Source organism: Megalops cyprinoides, chromosome 11 (genome assembly GCF_013368585.1).
Source record: "Megalops cyprinoides isolate fMegCyp1 chromosome 11, fMegCyp1.pri, whole genome shotgun sequence".
Taxonomy (NCBI): Eukaryota; Metazoa; Chordata; class Actinopteri; order Elopiformes; family Megalopidae; genus Megalops; species Megalops cyprinoides.
Window position 1 is genome coordinate 24,822,844 of NC_050593.1, and position 19,083 is coordinate 24,841,926.

Consider the following 19,083-nt stretch of genomic DNA (forward strand, 5'->3'; position numbering starts at 1 on the left):
AGTTGTCTGTGCCTTTGCGTGAAGCCATAAATAGCTTCATGCCCTCTTGCTATCCCCAGTTACCGGTGCCAGCACTGTTAATGTTTCTCTGACATCCTCTGACAGACAGCAGCACAGTGACAGGGCTTATGCTTTCACTAGCTGATAATGTGTGTTTTTTTTTGGTTTACAGCAGTTCTTTGCTTCTTCTGGGTCACTACAATATAAATGTGTACAATCTCAAAACTAGAGATCCAGATATTACAACTGAAACTGCAGTTTAGCTCTATCTAGCAACATGTAACATAGCACATTTCTTCACCAGGGAAGTAATCCTGTAATCTAGCTAGTTGTAGCTATATCTTCAAAAAAGAAAACCAAACCAGATTGCATTATGAAGATGAAAGTAAGGGAAGAAGAGGGTGCTTGTGCGTTTTTGTTGTGAATTTTGGTAAGGTAATGGTTAACTTTAAATCAGCTATCTAACTGTAATTTGTACTGCACTGAAATATGTTTTGATCTGTTACTTGTACATTAATATGCATTAAACAACTTAATAACAGAAAAAGACTAGAACTATTAGTGTATGGTATATTGTAGTCGCAGGTTAGCTAGTGGGACAGTTAATTGTCACGGTAACTTGCCAGCTAATAGAATTAATTGTTATGGTTAATAAGGAAAAATTAAGAACACCGCAGATGATCTCTGTTAAGATATTTCACCTTTTTCCCCTTTTATTTTTGGAATTGCCAATTGCATATTAGTCACATCTCACAGTGACAACCACTGCATTCACTCTCACGCACTGAAGCAAGTTGATTGTAGTCCTCAGATACACTCATATGCAGCCAATGCACTGCAAGTCTGGCAGCGCACTATGGCGGAGTGGATTCTCATTGGAGGACAGGTGCTACCCCACTGAAATCATGCAAGCAACTTGCAGGTGCCTGACAAATCACTGGGTGCTATGGGTGCGAGAAGGAAACCCTGGCAGCCCTATCTACCTCTGTCCCCGGTGGAATGAAACCAGTGTGTGTCACCATTGTGGTCTCGCAGTCATCGTCAGCAGATGGCATGGCTGGGATCGAACCACGGCCATAAACCTCGGCTTACATTCAAGGCTGCTTGGGAGTCCATTGTAGACATCTCTACCGCCGCAACATGCGTGCTGTTATCTAGATGCATAGTGTTGGCTAGTGAGTTATTTGTTCAGCATTGTATTTTTTTGGACACAGTCACGCCTGGTCTCTTGCCTCTGTGTTCAGGTTTCAGGTGGAGGTGTGTGCAGCAGCAGAAAATTGCCTGCTGACTGTGTGGCCCTATCTGGCTCTGCACCGTTCTGACCAGCAGATTGTTCTCAAAAGTGGTACGTCCCAAAATGTCTATCAGTTGCTTGTGTGTGTGCGTGTGCATGGGTGCGTGCATACATGCATGTATGTGTTTGTGAGTGTGATGAAGTGTATGTGTCCAAGCTAGGATGGATTTATGTTTTTGTGTGTGTTTCTGAAGAAAAAGAGCAGTGGTGTGTGTGTGTGTGTGTGTGTGTGTGTCTGTCTGCTTGTGTGTGTGTGTGTGTGTATACATGTGTGCGTGTGTGTGTGTTTGCATATAGTTCTTATATCTCTGAAGATATCATTTGAGGCTGTTTCTTTCAGGGCATCTGAATGGAGGATCGGAGCGACCCCAGCTGACGGGGGAGGTGATGCTGCGGCCGTGCCCCTCCCACGGCTCCCTGTCTCACAGCACCTCCTCCAGCTCCACCTTCGCCATGCTGAGCTCCACCAGGGGGGAGACGCCCTCCGGTGAGACTGAATTTTCCCCTCCCCTGCTGACAGAGGAACTCCAGCACAGACTCGTGCAGAGAATACCCTTAGGGGGCTGTATACCTAGTAATTCCAAATAAAATGCTCAGTAAGGATGGATCCTCTGCTGTTCATTTACAGTTGTCTTCGCTACAGTTTGCGAGGGAATGCATTTTTTTTCTGATGAATTTGCCCTAAGTTCTGCTCACATTCTCAGATGCATTTGTGGGTGTAACTAGAGGGGTAGCCTTATTTGGCAAATAATTGGAATGTGTTTGGTTTTGTAAAGTGCATGTAAATTGAGATGATTCAAGACGGCTCCTAAGTAAATGACCTGCCACGGGGGTGCTGTATCCAGACCAAACCCTGACTCCTCTATGCTCTTATCTAAATTCATCTCTCCAGCTTGACCACCTCTTACCATACTCTCCTATCTCTTACCATTGAGAGGCTTAAAATTACAGGTCTACAATGGTATGAATCACTTCATGTTATCTTAGACAGCATAAAATAAACTGAAAAAAAAACAAAAAATATCAGCTTTTGTGACTATATTTTTTAGCAGATGAGGTTGCATCTCTATGGAAAATGAAAGATAATGAAACTAAAATGAAAGGTAGTTTTCTCTCTCTCGTCTGTGGTTGCAAAAATATAAAGCACTGATTCTTGTTAATTGCTTCAACGGCGTGTCCTCCACTGCAGGTAATGAAGAGGCTGAATGTTGCACTTGTGTATTTTTTAGAGTTAAGGGAGGGCTGTTGTGTGTTCACAGACTATGTGGAGGAGAGTGGAAGTGAGAGTGGGAGCAGGAGGAAGGAGCAGTGGGACCTCACAGACAGGATGGGTGCGCTGGGGCTTCCGTCCTTCCCCCACGAGGACTCAGAAGAGGGGTACTTTTGCTACTCTGTCTTACAGGCCGTACAGAACTGGTTCAGCCAGTTTGGCTGGCCCCGGGGACCAAACCCCATCACCCTGCCCCAAACGCTGAGGAGGTGAGTGCAGCAGCACTTACTGTAGTCATTTGGTCACCCACCCGTTACCACGCATGTCCTCATAAAGACCGATTCACCCATTACCTGCTCATTCACCCACCCACCCTTACCCTGTGATTTACCTATCCCCCAGCCCACCTTATACCTTCTCATATACTCACTCATCCGCCCCCCCCCACCCACCCATCATCATCATCATCATCATCATCATCATCATCATCGTCATCTCTCTGTCTCTCAGAGCGGTATGCAAGGCGCAGTCCTCGGCCTCAGGACAGAAGAACACCTACCGCGTCAGTCACGGGAAGGACACCAAGACCATCTATGACATGCTGCTTCACCTGAGTGGCCAGATGCTCCCTGGGGTCAGCAGCAGCCAGTCCCTGCCCGGCGACCTCCATCAGCGGGTTCAGCAGCTGCACCGCCAGCACGCCACACTCCTCGCTTTCCTCAGGTGATCAACCAGCCCTCCACGCACCTGCGTTACACACAACACACCTTACATTTCATCGGTAATACGCTGCACTAACAGTGCAGTAATACACCTGTGCCACAGGCAGGGTATTGTTGAACTGTTGCCATAAACACAACTCGGAATGATATGCTGGTTCTGTAGGTAGAACACTTGTCCCACTGCTGAACACATTTGTACTGCAGCTATAGATCATATATTCTACATGAAGAACATTCTTCAACCATGCAGTTACAATGACTGTCTTGTAAGGAAAACACGACAATGTCTGTTAGCAGGACAACCTCGTGGTATAGTGCTAAGAAACAGGGCTTGTAACCCAAAGGCTGCCAGTTTGATTTAATGCCAGGGACGCAGCTGTTGAATCCTTGGGCAAGATAGTTGACCCATGGATAATGGATAGTGTGTAAAAATTGTAAGCTATGCAAGTCGCCCTGGAAGAGTATCTGCTAGGCAACTCTTTATATTGCAACACCTAAATTACAGCTAAAACACTGACTCCATTGCTACAGCACTGGCCCAGTAGCACTTGAGTGACACCCCAATCCATTTCATTCGTCAAATATTTAGGAAGGGGCGAAGTGACATTAATGTGTGAAATATTCTGCACCGATACTGCTGTCCTGCTGAATAGGTCTACCTCCAGTCCCATTCCTGCAGCAAGCTGACTAAACCTGAGCCAAGCATGCCCCATGGCTGTGTCAAGATAGGATCTGATCAGCACAGTGGTCATATGTCATAGTTGTAATGCACCTACCTAGCCTGTATGGCTGTTGCTTTTTCAGATAGCAAGAGGGGCTAGCTAGCAAAAGAGGCTGCTTATCTTACTATGACAGTGGTTATTAGCTAGCCTTGTAGGTACTTAGTTTGCTTTCTAGCTAAGTGGTTTGCCAAGTATTAATTGATGCTAGCAGTAGAAGTAGCTTGCAGGCTAGTACTTAGGCTAACACTTGCAAGCTGCTGTTAAGTCCCTGCCATATCAGCTGTTAGTGTACAGTGAGAGTTGGAGGTATAGTCAAGGACATAGTGAATACAGTTGAATATGGCAATCCTGTCTAATCTGAGTAAACGGAAGGTGAAAACCTGTCTCCAATTTGATGAAACCTTCGCAGGTGTCCACTCCTCACCAAAAATGGAATTGGAGTCCCCGACTGGTTGAAACTGACACATACGTACTAAAACCTCCTGCAGGTACTTAGTGGACATAACCATTTCTGAACCAACAGTGAATCAGCCACAATGTGATTCTTCCCAGATGACTGAACACTGAACCCAGCCTGGCCTGGATGTGCAGAGCCGGCCAAATGCAGAAACGAACATACATGTTTTCTACAGCTGACTGATCCCTGAACCCAGAGCACTTCAAATATTCACATCGCATGCTCTCCACCATTGTATTGCGGAGCACAGTAAAACGCCGCACTTTCAGTCGGTTTACTTTTTCATGAGGTTTAGAGTAAGGATGAGGATAACTTCATCAGTATGAAAAACGCGTTCTCTTTGGTAGAATCTCTTAATTTTGCCGACCTTTCAGGTGGAATATTTGGCTTTTACCTTGGGTCGCTCTCTGGAGCGAGTATACTCATTTTAGTTACACCAGGCGGACTGTGCCTGTGGAAAAGATAAATTGGTGTAATTCAAAGGTGATTTAAGTGCTGCTGGTGCACGGTAAGGCAGTGTCTCATCTCTACACTGGAAAGTGTACAGGTCCCTGTGAATTTTCCTGTGAGTAATGCATGTGTCTGGAGTTTCTCTCTCCACCTTACCCCGTGTTTCTTTTTGTTCTCTAGGGCTCAAGGGGCCTCTCTGTCCCATATTAAACCTGAGTACCTCTTGGAGCAGCAGGAGTTCAACCACTGGAGCTCCCTGCAGGTATGGAGCTTCACTGCACCACTGTTATCGCTCAACACACACGTCTAAATGCACGCACACACTCTCAGATGTGTGCACACACAAACACAATCACACAAAACATGTGCATTCTCATAGACATTCACACATTCAGCAGATAAACTGCACTAAGGTGCTGTTGGTTCTGTGTGTTTCAGCCTCAGGATCAGCGGGGGAGCTGGGTTACAGGTCCAGTGAGTCTGGATGACATTGCCTTTGAGTCCCTGAGCAAACGGGCCTGGACCGATGTTCTGCTGCAGACCTACAAGGCAAGGGAACCGCACCGTGGGCTGAATCAGTGCCAGCTCCCGTCTCAGGCCGCAAATCATGGTCTGTGCGCCACTATTAGTACCCATGATCCAGCCTTACCTGTACTCATCACTAATCATTTCTGATGAGTCCAACACAGCTGTGTGGAAAGGTTCCTCAATTGCAGTGTCAGCAGCGGCACTTCCATCCACTCATGCATACAGCATTGTCAGCCTGCTCTATTCCTGAAATGAAATGTGTGTGCATGTGTGTGTGTGTGTGTGTGTGTGTGTGTGTGTATGTATGTGCATGTGTGATTGCATATGTGTGTGCGTGTGTGTGTACGCGTGTGCATGATCAGGTGCTGGTGCTTCCCCGTGTGACAGAGGAGAGCTTAGGAAGTCTTCAGGATTGGGAGCGCATCCCAAAGATCAACCCTGACCCCCTGTCCAGCAACATCTACTCCACCTGGGAGAGGAAGCTCCTCACCTGGCTCAACCTTCACTTCCACAAGATGAGGACTGTGGTGTGGAGCCCCAGCGTCAGTAAAGGTAAGGCTTTGAAGTCTGCTTCATTGCGTAAAGCTGAGGGCTTGGCTACAGGGAGCAGTGAAGAGTAGTGTGGAGTAGTGTAATGGTAGGGTGCTTTCTCTGAGAAATGGTGCAGATAACTGTTGAAGTAAGGTGCTTTGTGAAGTAAGAGTATGCGTTGCAATGTGCAGCTTAATTCATACTAAGGTACCTTTGATAAGACGTCATATGTGATTAGGATAAAACAATCAGAAGTTTGGCTTCATGCTTACTATGTGTCAGTTTCTTTTGCTACAGCCTGCTCTTTCCCTATCAGCCCTGGTGGTTCTGGATCACTCTGTCTGCATCTACTGTTCTCAGGATGTGACTAGCCTTGTCTGCATCAGCTCCACTGAGTGTGACTGGCTTTGTCTGCATCAGCTGCTCTGAATGTGACTAGCCTTGTCTGCATCAGCTGCTTGGAATGTGACTAGCCTTGTCTGCATCAGCTGCTCTGAATGTGACTAGCCTTGTCTGCATCAGCTGCTTGGAATGTGACTAGCTTTGTCTGCATCAGCTGCTTGGAATGTTGCTGGCTTTGTCTGCATCAGCTGCTCTGAATGTGACTAGCTTTGTCTGTATCCACTACTCTGAATGTGGCTGGCTTTGTCTGCATCAGCTGCTTGGAATGTGACTAGCCTTGTCTGCATCAGCTGCTCTGAATGTGACTAGCCTTGTCTGCATCAGCTGCTTGGAATGTGACTAGCTTTGTCTGCATCAGCTGCTTGGAATGTGACTAGCTTTGTCTGCATTAGCTGCTTGGAATGTTGCTGGCTTTGTCTGCATCAACTGCTCTGAATGTGGCTCGCTCTGTCTGCATCAGTTGTTCTGATTGTGACTAGCTTTGCCTGCATCAGTTGTTCTGAATGTGACTAGCTTTGTCTGCATCAGCTGCTCTGAATGTGACTAGCTTTGTCTGTATCCACTACTCTGAATGTGGCTGGCTTTGTCTGCATCAGTTGTTCTGAATGTGACTAGCTTTGTCTGCATCAGCTGCTCTGAATGTGACTAGCTTTGTCTGCATCCACTACTCTGAATGTGGCTGGCTTTGTCTGCATCAGCTATTCTGGATGTGACTCACTCTATCAGTATCAGCTGTTCTGGCTGCAACTCATTTCAATTTGAAAGTGAAATGATTGCTTCTCCACCTGCTTCTTCCCCCCACTGAAGTGCAGCACAAATTGAACCTAATGGCACCAAGGTATTTTAATTTGTCAAGGTGAAGAACTGAAATCTTCTTTGGCTAAAATAGACCAGTGTGCATATGGCTGAAATAGGCCAATGCATGTTCAGAACTGATGGGAAATAAGCATGGCTGGACCCAGGAACGGAACTGCTTGTACCCTAAACTGTCAATCACACAGACTACAGGTAGCTTTAAGTGTCAGTGAGTGATGAGACAAAATCCAATGCTGCTCTCCCCCAGACCAGGCACCTCTCCTTTCCCCCTAAACAAAACACTGCTCCTTCTCCTCTCTCTCTCCTTTCCCACAGACACAACACGTCTCCTCCCTGAGACCATACACTGCTCCTATCCCTGAAGCACAACAGTGCTATTCTCTTTGTTGGTTGGTCAGCAGTGGGAGAACCATTACGTCAGTCTGGATTTAGGTTTCCCTCAAACTGTGTGCTGTATCAAAGGTCTATTTTTAAAATTTATGGAGATGCACTCCACTTTTCTCAAGATGGGGGGTACACACATTTTCATCCCTCAAATGTTCTAGTTAGGAGCTAAAAATGATGCCTGGAATGCAAATAGCTCCCTGGAAGCATCTGGATGAGACGGGAAAGTAGGTCTTTTGCTGAATTCATTAGGTGCTAGTACAGCTTCAGTTCTGTGCTGTTGGGGAGCTTGAAATGAGAAATTTGTGCATTTGTCAAACTCATGGGCGATAAGAACCAAGCATTTCTAATATAGGAGAGACATCTCTTTCAATTGGCTGGGGTCAGGAGGAATGTGCTGGCTTTTAGTTCATCCGACACGGAGTGACCCAGTTTCTGTTATTGCTTAGTTCTAACCATACTGGCAGTAGGCAGAAAAAAAACACTGGTTCAACTTGTGAATGAGAATAATCATTCTAACCAGAACAAAAACTATAAATCATTTGCTTACATCTGAAACTTTTTTATTAAACAATTTTATTACCCAGCATACCGATCAATATGTAGTGTAACTAAATCTTTGGAGTATCTTCTTTTTACCATGTTTGTATGCTTAAAGAGATCATTGCAATTGTAGTGTAATGTCATTATTTAACTGCATTTTTGAGCAGGTGATGTCCCGTCAGCCAGGTGGATTGTGAACTTTGACCTGGACCTGGTGGATGGACTGGTCCTGGCTGCTGTGCTTGCTGTATACTGCCCCTTCTTGGTGTGTTTTTCTTGTGCATCTCACTCTCTGTTGTGAACCATTTGTGGCGACTCTTGGTGTCCAGTGAAAGTGTGTCCAGTGTGCGGTAGGGAAAATGTGTGCGCAGTGGGAGTGCCTGTGCATTGTGTATGTCTGTGCAGTTGCGGTGTCCAAACACTGACATAGCTGTGCCTTTGCTCAGATCCCAACTCACTTCCAGAGGATGTACACCAGCACCAGCAGCCTGGAGCAGAACCTGCACAACAACATCATCCTGAGCCAGGCCCTCCAGCTGCTCCGCCTGGACTTTCACATACAGGTATGCACTCACAAGGATACTGTATGTGTGAGTCACCTGTGAGCATGCGGTATGTGTGAGTCACACACCTGTGAGCATGCGGTATGTGTGAGTCACACACCTGTGAGCATGCTGTATGTGTGAGTCACACACCTGTGAGCTTGCTGTTTGTTCTGCAGGCCACAGAGCTCTCAGACCCAAACCCAGTTCAGCTTCTGATGTTATGTTTGCACCTGTTCGAGCGTCTGCCTCAGTACCTGCCCAAGAAGACACTGACACTGTCAGGCAGCCTGCACTGCGCTTTCACCAAACAGGTGGGTCCTTCTGTGTGCCCGCCACAAATGCACTCATCCCTATGAACAGATATGCATATGTATGTACACATGCACACTCACACACAAACACAATTACAGACGTATGGTTGAAAGGTAGATATGGGTCAAGTGACATGAAAGAACAGAAGAAGCACTGGGTAGCATTTCCTTCAAATAATGTGCTTCTAGAGGGTGTGGGGCCTAAGTTGTTATGTCTAATTTGGCAACATATTGACAGCAATGCTTTGAGTGGCAGGGTTATTTATACAATCTATAGCGGCATGCAGAGCATGTGAATTGTACATGTGTGTACCCTGATGTTTCTGTGCACAGAAGGCAATTTTATCAGATATTTAGACATTGAAGAAGCATTGCCGTGAACCAGCTTTACCTTATGTGCCATTGCCCCTGTCAGGTTAAATCTATGACAAAATCAATTAAGTGGAAAGAGCGAACAGAGGGCTGCCAGTGCAGCTGTGTCCTTCACCAAGCAGAGCTTTCTACTATATGCACACATTTATGTTGTTTAAATATAACCATTCCGACAGAACGAACACCAGTTGTTATTAAGGGAGCCATACTCAAGGCCATATTGCGGTCTTAGTTATATCAGCAGGTAGTTGCATCTATAATACTACCAACATTGCTCTTGGTGTCGACAGGTGTTGCTACAGGCTAAATACAATGAACTGTAGGCCGTGTATACATGACAGACCAATGATGAGAGATGTTATTATGAGTAGCGGAGGATTGTTTGATGATTTAAAGAACAGGAAAATAAAGATGAAACAAGAGGAAGCAGGAAGACAAGAGAAAGATAAGGAGGAAAGCTGAAAATGGTCCAGGTTTGGCCAGTTATTGTGTGGTTTTATCGAGCTGTATATAATTCGTCTGTGCTTAAATGAGTTTAGATGTTAGAGAAATAAATATTTTTAAATATTCAGGTATTCAGTATGGTTATTTCTGTTGGACTCCACACCTGTAACCTGGTGGATTACATCCCTGTCAAACCAAGCTGCTAAAAGTGTGTGCTTTGAACAGCTAAACTAAAAGAACCACAGCAACAACAGATCCCCTAAATATAAATGAAAATGTGTCTGGAGAAGCAGGACACACACCTCTTTGCAGTTTAATCCTTTTATCACCTGCTCTGAAAGCTGCGCTTGTGCTTGTCTTGCAGGTGCGGCTGAAGAATTCCTCCTCCAGACCACTGGTGTATCATGCGTCCATCCTGGGGAAGGAAGCATCCCATTTCTCCTTACCTGATGGCTCCACAGTCATCATCCCTCCGAAGTATGTCTTACACACAGATGCTCCAGTGCCAAACACACGCACACATGCCCTCACACGCTCACGTGCACACTCACGCACACGCACAGATGCCCATACTCACTGACTCTCTCTCTCTCTCTCTCTCTCAGGGGGAGTGTGGAGGTGCAAGTGCATTTCTCCAGCCCTTTCCTCAGGCCGATGGAGGCGGTCCTTCTGTTCACATGCCGGGCGTCTGCTGGACCTTTGGGTGCCACGCTGGCCTTCTCGTTGCGCTCACAGGTCACCCGCATCAGCCCCAGTGTAAGTCAGAGTGTTGTAGTGTGTCTCCCATCTCTCCCTTCTTACTCGCTATCTCTCAGACAGCAGAGCTGCGTGGAGTAAATGCCATTCCTTCTCTCTTCCTTTCTTCATTCCTCCCCCCTTCTTCTTCGTCCCTCTCTTGCGCTCAACCTTCTTCTCTCTTTCTCTCTCTCTTTCCCCAGGGGGTTGCGAAATGCAGATCTCCCTGTTACCAGCAAACGGAGATCAAGCTGAAAATGATCAATGCTTTCAGTAAAGATGCCAGATTCGGGTAAGCATTTCCTCTTAAACCCCCCTGACATTTTCTGCTGGGTGGAAGACATCCAGATTCAGACAGGGCCCACACATTGACACAGCCTAACTCAGCACGCTGACACTGCTGATATCAGCACACTAACACTGCCGAAATCAGCACTCTGAACCTGCCAATATCAGTGCACTAATACTGCCAATATCAGCACACTGATGCTTCCAATATCAGCGCACTGACACTGCCAGCATCAGCATACAAACACTGTCAATACCAGTGCACTAAAGCAGCCAATATCAGCACACTAATACTGCTTATTGTAGCTCACTGTTGCACACTGGCTTCCATAGGAACACTGACACTAAATGGTTGAGTATAACCCGACTGAGTCCATCAGTGGGAGTCTGGAACAGGCTGGTGTGGCCCTGTGGTGGCTGTGTCTCGTATTGCTGAGAGGGAAGATGGCGAGTCAAGAGAGCTGCAGTTGACATACATGTTTGATATCAGTCGCTGTGTGTAAAATAAGCTTTCACAGAGCCCTCTGGCAGGAAACAACATGGCCGAACTCGAGGCTGGCAGTAGTTTCGCACAAATAGGAGCAAAATAGCTTTAAACTAGCTTGTGCCGGTGTGATTTTGAAAATTCGAAGATGCTAGGTGATAACACGCACAAAGCTAGGAAAAGTCATGAAAGGAGGGTCGTGGAATTTGATCGAGTGCAGAGAATTAAATTTTTTTTTTGGTCGCTGCGGTCAGATGACCGCCGCTCGGCGCTTCTAGGTGTAAGTGGGTCAGACCAGCACGGCGCTTCTAGTGTTAAAGCACTCCTCTTGAACGAAAAGCCACTGTTAATTAGGAGTGGGGCTTGAAATTGGTCTGTGGCTCGTGTATGGCTTGTGGCAGGAGCTGCAGAGACCAAAGGCGTGGACCAGCTGGCTCTTTCTGCGAGTCTGTGAGGACAAAGGTGAACTAGAGAAGCTATGCAGAGCGGTGCACGCTCGTGCAGGGAAAGTGGTCCTCTCTGCCTGCAGCTGCCAGCCACCTCAGGAATAATCCACAGCTGTGCGGTGAGGTAACGAGGCACAGCTGCGGTTTTGTTCTGCACGCGAGCGGCTTCCTCGCCTGCGGCTCCCCTTCCGCCCGTCTTCTGGCTGCGCAGTCCCGTGTCCTGGGGCGTACAGTAGAGGCAGGAGCTGTTCTGCGGTCTGTCCTCGTTACTGAGGGAGAGATCTGAGAGTGAGTGAGTTTAATCAAGGAGTGAGTGTGCCTGCAAGTGAGTTAATGAGTGACTGATATGTCTATGAAGGATTAAATAACCGCAAGTGAAAGAGTGAAAAATCTGTGAGGGATTAAAGACGTGAGTGAATGGGTGAGACGGCAAGAGAATGAGAGAGTGAGCCTTCCCTGCCCAGCCCCTGTTGCTCACGGTCGCTCTCTTTTCTTCCCAGAGTGATTCTTCTGGAGTCCAAAGACAGCCTGGTCCAGGCATCTGATAGAGAACATCGTCTGGAGGACCTGATCCAGCGGATCACCTCAGCGAGTACCCAGAAGCAGCACTGCGGAGACAGGTAAGGCCAGAGCCAGAAACAGTACCAGAGACTCTGCTGTAGTGAAACGCTCTCACAGGCATGCACCATCTCTCTCCTCCAGGTAGGATCACTGCGTGCGTGAGTCTGTATATCACAGAGCAGTGTTGTGGGTTTGTGTGGAGGATTGCATTCATCTTGCACATGAAGGAGTGCGGAGTTTGTTGACGTGAGACAAACCTAATTGGCAACAGGACTATATAAAGGGGCATAAAGGGGAAAAGTTGAGAACCTGGTACCTGGCGTTTTAAATAGATTTGTGCTGCAGATGGTCACCAGTTTAGGGAGGGGGGAGAGGGATGACCCAGGAGCAGGTGGGGTTGGGGAAGGCCAGGTGGGCAGCAGAGTTGGAATGGTCAGATGGCGTCGGCAAGGAGATCAGCAGGGAGGGAGCTGTAACATAAGAGGGCGGGGTCCACAGAAGATGTGTACCTGCTGTGGAATAGGCCCAACACTATGTTCTTCTGAAGAACTGTCTTTAATCTTCAGAAAGCAAAATATGGCCATTCTCTGGAGATTCTACTTTGGTACTCTGTAGGACAGTGAAAAGAAATAGGCTCTTTCCTTGCATTTAATTATTACAGTTGTGTTGCTTTTATGATAAAAACCAAATCTTCAAAAGAAGTTGAAAGCTAGCCATTTGAATGTTTTTTTTTCTTAATTGGATTTTAGGACTAATGAATCTTAATGCAGAAATGTAAAATCAACCGTTTGATATTTGGTTATTTGCTAACCATCTGTAGAACAAAGTGAACAGATTATTTATTAACTTTCATAGTTAATGTTTGAGGAGTAACTGAAAGTGTCAAATCTTTTTGTGGTGTTATTTCAATTACAGCAGCAAGCACAGTTCCATATGTTTTTCATTTGCCTCTTCCCATCAAAGGACATCAAACATGTCAGCAATGTTTTAGCGTTAAAAAGCTGGCTCTGCTCTTTTGTCACTGTACTCATACCTCTAAACATGCCATTGCATGTCACTAAAACACCACCAAATTGCTGATATGGTACCATTCACATTGCACTATGCACTAGAAAAAGCCACCTTAGGTTTTATTTTTACAATTGTAAAGCTGATTTTTATGTTTTTGTTGCTTTTTTACTCTTATGCACCTACTTGATGGTATGCGTTCAAAGTGTCTGTCGGCTCTTGACGTAATTTATTCAGTATTTGAACATGAGCCTATTTGTGAGTATTTCTGAACAAAATTCTAGATAGCTGTAAAGGAACAAAACAGATAAATGAATGTGATCACGTACTTACAATAAACACAAAATTCCACTTTTGCCTGCTATCTTTTAAGCCCAAGAGGTTCATACTTTGTATTTTGTACATTGTATTTCCTTTCATAACCAAATGTGATGTTTGGCACACTGATTTTTTTTGTTTTTGCACCACAGTTGATATAAGTACGGGGGAATTCATAGGTCCCTTGTGAAATGGTTATGAAGGAGTATGATGCTGTTTGAAGCCTGAATTGTGTTTTAAACAAAAAGTAGCAAACATAGGTTGCTTAGGAGTTACAGGAAACCTCTCAGCTCTGTGATTGCCAAAGTTGACTGGCATTGTTTTACACCCCTGTGCATGCATGCAAGCAAGGACAATTTACCAGATCCATTCACACTGCATCACTGGCTGTGAGCCAGCAATAATCCATCTCTGGGTTATTGTGGTATTCATGAATGCTGGCTAGACTACAGGTGGACACCTTTCATGCTAAAAGGAAGGCAGCCTCAGCAGTGTGTCAGAGCTGGCAGAAATGTGGCTTTTACTGCAGTTTGAAAGGGGCCTTGGAACTGAAAATCAGCACCTCCATGAGTACAGGGAGGGGGGTCTCTATGAGGGGGGGACAGCACTCTCTCACTTAACAGGAAGGTGTCAGTGAGACACGTGTGTGTGTGTGTGTGTGTGTGTGTGTGTGTGTATGTGAGTGTGTGTGTGTGTGGGGGGGTGTTCTCTGCAGGGAAGACATGCGCCCTGAGGAGATATTCCTTAATGCAGCGGGGAACAAGCGGGGAATTCATCAGCCTGGAAGAAGCACTTAATGAAGTGCTGTATCCCTGCATAAGGGAATCTGATCTCCCCTGAGTGCCGATCACACGGAAGCACTGCAATGCTAATAGCCTCAGCCCAAAAGAAAAAGCATCGGCCCATTGTAATTGCATTATTATACAGTTTGGAAGAATGGGAGAAATTAACGTGAAATATTACCGCAGAAGGATTCTTTGTGTAATTTGTTTACTGTGTGGGTGAAAGCTGCCTTTGCTTAGATGTATATGCTGGCGATGTGCTTGATGACAGAGTAATACATCTTTATAGACAGATGAACAGCATGCAGGTCCCATGAGATAGCATAGGGTAGCTATTACATTTCAGTGTCGTAGCAGACACTATTATCCAGAGCAACTTACATAGCTTACGTGCTATCCACTCATACAGCTAGGTATTCACTAAGGCAGTAGGGTTAAGTACCTACCCAAAGGGTAGAACAGTAGTGCCCCACTGGGGGAACAAACTGGAATCAAATTTTAGCCCTGTTCCTTACCACTGTACCATGTTGCTTTCCACGATTGCCACAGTCAGATAACATAAAAGAGACAGCTTAACAATCTGTCAGTGCAGTTTTGCAGCTGAAGCCACAAAACCCTTGTGTTGAGAAGCATTTGGTTGAACAGAAATGAAATGAAATCAATATTCACACACTCTCCTGCCCCCTGAGGTAACTTCCTGTGTACCTATGTGCACTGGTAGCACCATCGTCACACCGCAATGATCACTGCAATAATCAAGATATACATACAGACGAAATGTGAATATAAATAAACATTGTAGGGAATGAAATATCACCCTGCCATAATAAAAACTGAACTACAAATAATAATAATCTTTGTACAAACAGCTCGAATAGTTAGTTCTCGGTCCATTGCTCACAGAGCTAAAGAACTATTGTTTAACAAGATGAAAGCTACACTGTTACATACCAGCAACATTTAACACATTTTTCCTAATTTGTAAAAAGCAAACACTGGGTCACATCTGTAGTCATCTCTGTGTTTTAGGCATACCTATATTCCTCTCCAGGTCATACCTATATTCCTCTCCAGGTCATACCTGTATTCCTCTCCAGGTCATACCTGTATTCCTCTCCAGGTCATACCTATATTCCTCTGATGCACACCTGTATTCCTCTCTGAGGCACACCTGCTCTTGTCTCTGTATCTGTGTCCCTCTGGGTCGGATCCTCACGTCTCGCACCTGCATCCTCCAAACAGTTCCAGTTGGCTGAATGTGAGGACGGAGAATAGGGAGAGCAACAAAGGCGATGGAGAAAACAAGCAAGGCCTGCCCTCTGACCAAGGTGAGTACACACACACACACACACACTGATTACGTACAGTAACGTATCATATGTTATATGATATGATCATATGTTATGCAATACGTGGTTTGTCGCAGGGGGTGATGGGGCCATTAATGAGTTTTTCAGTCCCCTGAAGAGTGTGTGGCTGAAAGCAGGAGGACAGGACCTCCTGGAAATTCAATACCTACCCTTTCAGCCGGGCAAGAGATACTGCTGCATCCTGCTGGTCAACAACCAGGTTTGTGTGTGTGTGTGTGTTTGTATGTGTGTTCAGGTGTGTGTACAGGAATATGGTGCGAAGGTGTTCTGTATTTGTGTGTGTATGTGTACAGGTGGATGATAAGGTGTACAGGCATTCAGTATGTGTGTGTGTGTGTGTGTGTGTTTGCATGTGTGTGTGTGTGCACAGGTGGGGGATATGGTCTATTTGGTTGAGGGAACTGCAGACCTGCCCCTGCCCACCCCACTGGATGCAGAGGCCAGTCCTAATGTGTGGATCAGCAGCACTGCCACTGGTGAGTCCCCATGACACACACTCACAACACATACACACACACACACACACACACACACTCACACACACACACATATCTACACATTCACACACATGCGCACAGATAGAACGACACGCCAGTAAATTGCCTCAAAAGTGCAGTTCAATTCAAGTTTCTATCAAGCATAGCCAAGAAACATCTGGAGCCTTAAGAGCTTAGTGTGATTATGTCTGAATTGTGATGTGTGTGTGTGTGCCTCCCTTGGTGACACTGGGGTGTGTTTAGTTCTCCATTGTGATGAGGTGAACTGCCAGCCCGGAGAGAGGGATTACATCTAAACGTGGATTATGCCGTCTCCCTCTATGTGCGGCGGTGGTTCAGGCTCCGATAGAGCTGAATGTGGATTATGCTGTTTTCCTCTGCGAGCGGCGGAGGGGGTCAGAGTTCAGCCGGAGCTGAATGTGGATTAAACGGTGCTCCGCGGCTGTGTTGCAGGGAGCGGCAGCCAGAAGCCGGCCCTCTGCTTTAAGTGCGGCACGAGCGGGAGCCTGTGTGAGGCGCTGCTCGTGCCCCTGGTGAACGCGGCGTGGGAGCGCGCGCTGGCCGCCGTGGCGCGGCGGGGCATGTCTCCGCTGGAGCTGGAGCGCCGCAGGGCGACGGGAACGCTGGACAGCAGCACGGTCAGGGCGGGCGTGGCCGCGGCGGGGCTGACCGCCGCTCAGGTGGGCACATACACACCCGCAGAGGAACGCAGGCATACACAGACACACAGTCACGCGTGTCAGCAGTGAATTATCAGTGCCTTTCACCCTCAGGATCTAGCAATTTGTGACACTGACATTAGACACCAACCGTTGAGCCAACAGTGACAACAAATTAAAGTTAAGCAAATTAAGGATGCTATTTTGTTCATTTGTCATCACTGGAGTGCCATCTGCTGTCACCTCTTGCAACGTCTCACAAGGTAAACTCTAAATCAAAACTGTAGACAGACAGATTCATGTCTCACAAGGGCTCTGGGGAGACACACCACCTTGGCGACACAGAAATCTTCATCAAGTCCCTATTACCTGCCTTAAAATATAAAACTGAGTTCTCAGCACAGCAAGATTCCTGCTTCTTCTCTGGTCACCCTTTTTTTTTGCAATGTTCTTTTATAAGAATCGCATTCAGAGACAGGTTTTTCATGCTGTACTGTTAAACCAGCCACTTCATAGCTTTCCCTTTCTCTTGATCTTCGTTTGCTCTGAAAAATAGATGCTGCTTTGCAGATAAGCTTCCCGTCAGTTCTCTTTCTCTAAAAAAATGATTGTTCTTAAAAATGACCTTCATTTTCAACATTCCTCTTCTTTTTGTGGCTGAATTGAATTAATTTACAGCAAAATGTTGTCAGCTTAAAAGATTTTTTAAAAGTCATGCTTGTAAACTTGTAGCTTCTTAGTGGGTTTAGGTGGATCGAAGCGCAACAGCAAAGAACATGAATGCCTGAGCTAATAACTTGTTGAGCGCTGACCGAGAGCTGAAATCTTGTGTTTGACAGTCTTTTTATTGCTTAACAGTTTGCTAACGCTGCATTGAATAATTGCCATGTTGCTTCTTATATGGCAATGCATTTGTCACATTTCGCTGAGGGCCTCTTAATTATTTAAATTGCTCTGGTGGCCTGATTATACCAGGTGGCAGATGGTGTTTCTCTGATCGAGGGTGCAGAATTTTAAAGGAATGCAGAGCCTGTGACTCCACTACAAATCCTGACAAGTTATCCCATGCGATACCCTTTATAAAGAAGAACTCTCAAGTGTGAAATTAAGGGTGAGCAGATGAAGCAAATGAACTGGTAATTGTATTTGTACTGTGCTACATAATATTAGCACAAGTACCTGCACTTGGCAATGTGAAGCTGCAAGTGGGTGGGGTAAACTGGATATGCACCTAACATGCATTCCACCATGGATTATCTTCCAGACAATGATGAGGATAACTCAGTAGGATATTATAAGAGGATAATTGACTAATTAGTAGCACTTTCACTAATGCTTTCATCACTTGAATCAAACTGTGATGATGATAAAAAGATGATTGATTGTGTTTGACAAGCTGCAACCATTTCAGAAAGCTCCACTGCACAGAATTTGTTTAGTAATTAGCCATCAATTTTTGAGCCATGCTTTTATAATAGGCCGTTGACTTGTTTAGTACATGGAGTGGTAGCCATATCCATAATGAACTTACTTCTGTTGAGTGTTCGGAATGTCAGTTTATTTACTTCCTCTCATTCTGTTCATATACCTTCATGGAAAGTAGCCTTTGCAATCCACCTTTTTAGTCTCTTTTAATGTTCAAAAATTGATGTCACTTCCTTCCTCAGCTTCCTTACCGCTACTAAAGAGAGAAAGAGTATTAAGTCATTCGTCACAGGTTCTCTTTAAGAACTGTAACTGGTCTTGTTGTTGATCTCTGAACCTTTCTCGGACGTCTGTATTTTTTAAAGGGGAATAGCACAGACTAGCACTCTTATTCAAACCTTCTTGTACTTTATTAACAAACTACTTGCTACTCCCCTCGTGTGGTATCATAAGCATATTTAACTAATTCACTTTTAATTGCCTTGTCTGTAAAAAAAAAAAAAAAAAACACGAAAGACTCATCTCCCCATTGAGGCTGATTTCAAATTAGGGCTTTGAGGTGGTGCTAAGATCAACCTTTTGTTTCAACTTTTGGTAATATAAAAATGTTCAGCATAGGGTCTCTCTTAATGCAATGAAACACACACCGCTGCACGTCGCACACGTCATGGGCACGTGACTAATGTTTTAGGCAATGTTTTTGGGTACTGTAATTCATTCTTTTAAAAACCAGCCTCAGGTCAACAAAGGATTTTCTGTCCGTTTAAAAGTTAAAGGCC

General features: G+C 45.5%; 1 protein-coding gene across 1 annotated transcript in view; it reads left to right on the top strand.

Annotated features, from left to right (window-relative positions):
• The window catches only part of LOC118785370 (cilia- and flagella-associated protein 47-like), a 65,413-nt gene that overhangs the window by 22,178 nt on the left and 24,152 nt on the right, over positions 1-19,083 (top strand). The window contains exons 27-44 of the mRNA XM_036539987.1: positions 1,245-1,345; positions 1,635-1,781; positions 2,554-2,773; positions 3,015-3,227; positions 5,036-5,117; positions 5,294-5,404; positions 5,746-5,935; positions 8,224-8,324; positions 8,506-8,622; positions 8,781-8,915; positions 10,096-10,208; positions 10,337-10,487; positions 10,670-10,758; positions 12,185-12,304; positions 15,596-15,681; positions 15,780-15,922; positions 16,094-16,199; positions 16,674-16,900. Coding sequence (XP_036395880.1) covers positions 1,245-1,345; positions 1,635-1,781; positions 2,554-2,773; positions 3,015-3,227; positions 5,036-5,117; positions 5,294-5,404; positions 5,746-5,935; positions 8,224-8,324; positions 8,506-8,622; positions 8,781-8,915; positions 10,096-10,208; positions 10,337-10,487; positions 10,670-10,758; positions 12,185-12,304; positions 15,596-15,681; positions 15,780-15,922; positions 16,094-16,199; positions 16,674-16,900 — 2,452 coding nt within the window. The remainder of the gene's footprint in view (positions 1-1,244; positions 1,346-1,634; positions 1,782-2,553; positions 2,774-3,014; positions 3,228-5,035; positions 5,118-5,293; positions 5,405-5,745; positions 5,936-8,223; positions 8,325-8,505; positions 8,623-8,780; positions 8,916-10,095; positions 10,209-10,336; positions 10,488-10,669; positions 10,759-12,184; positions 12,305-15,595; positions 15,682-15,779; positions 15,923-16,093; positions 16,200-16,673; positions 16,901-19,083) is intronic.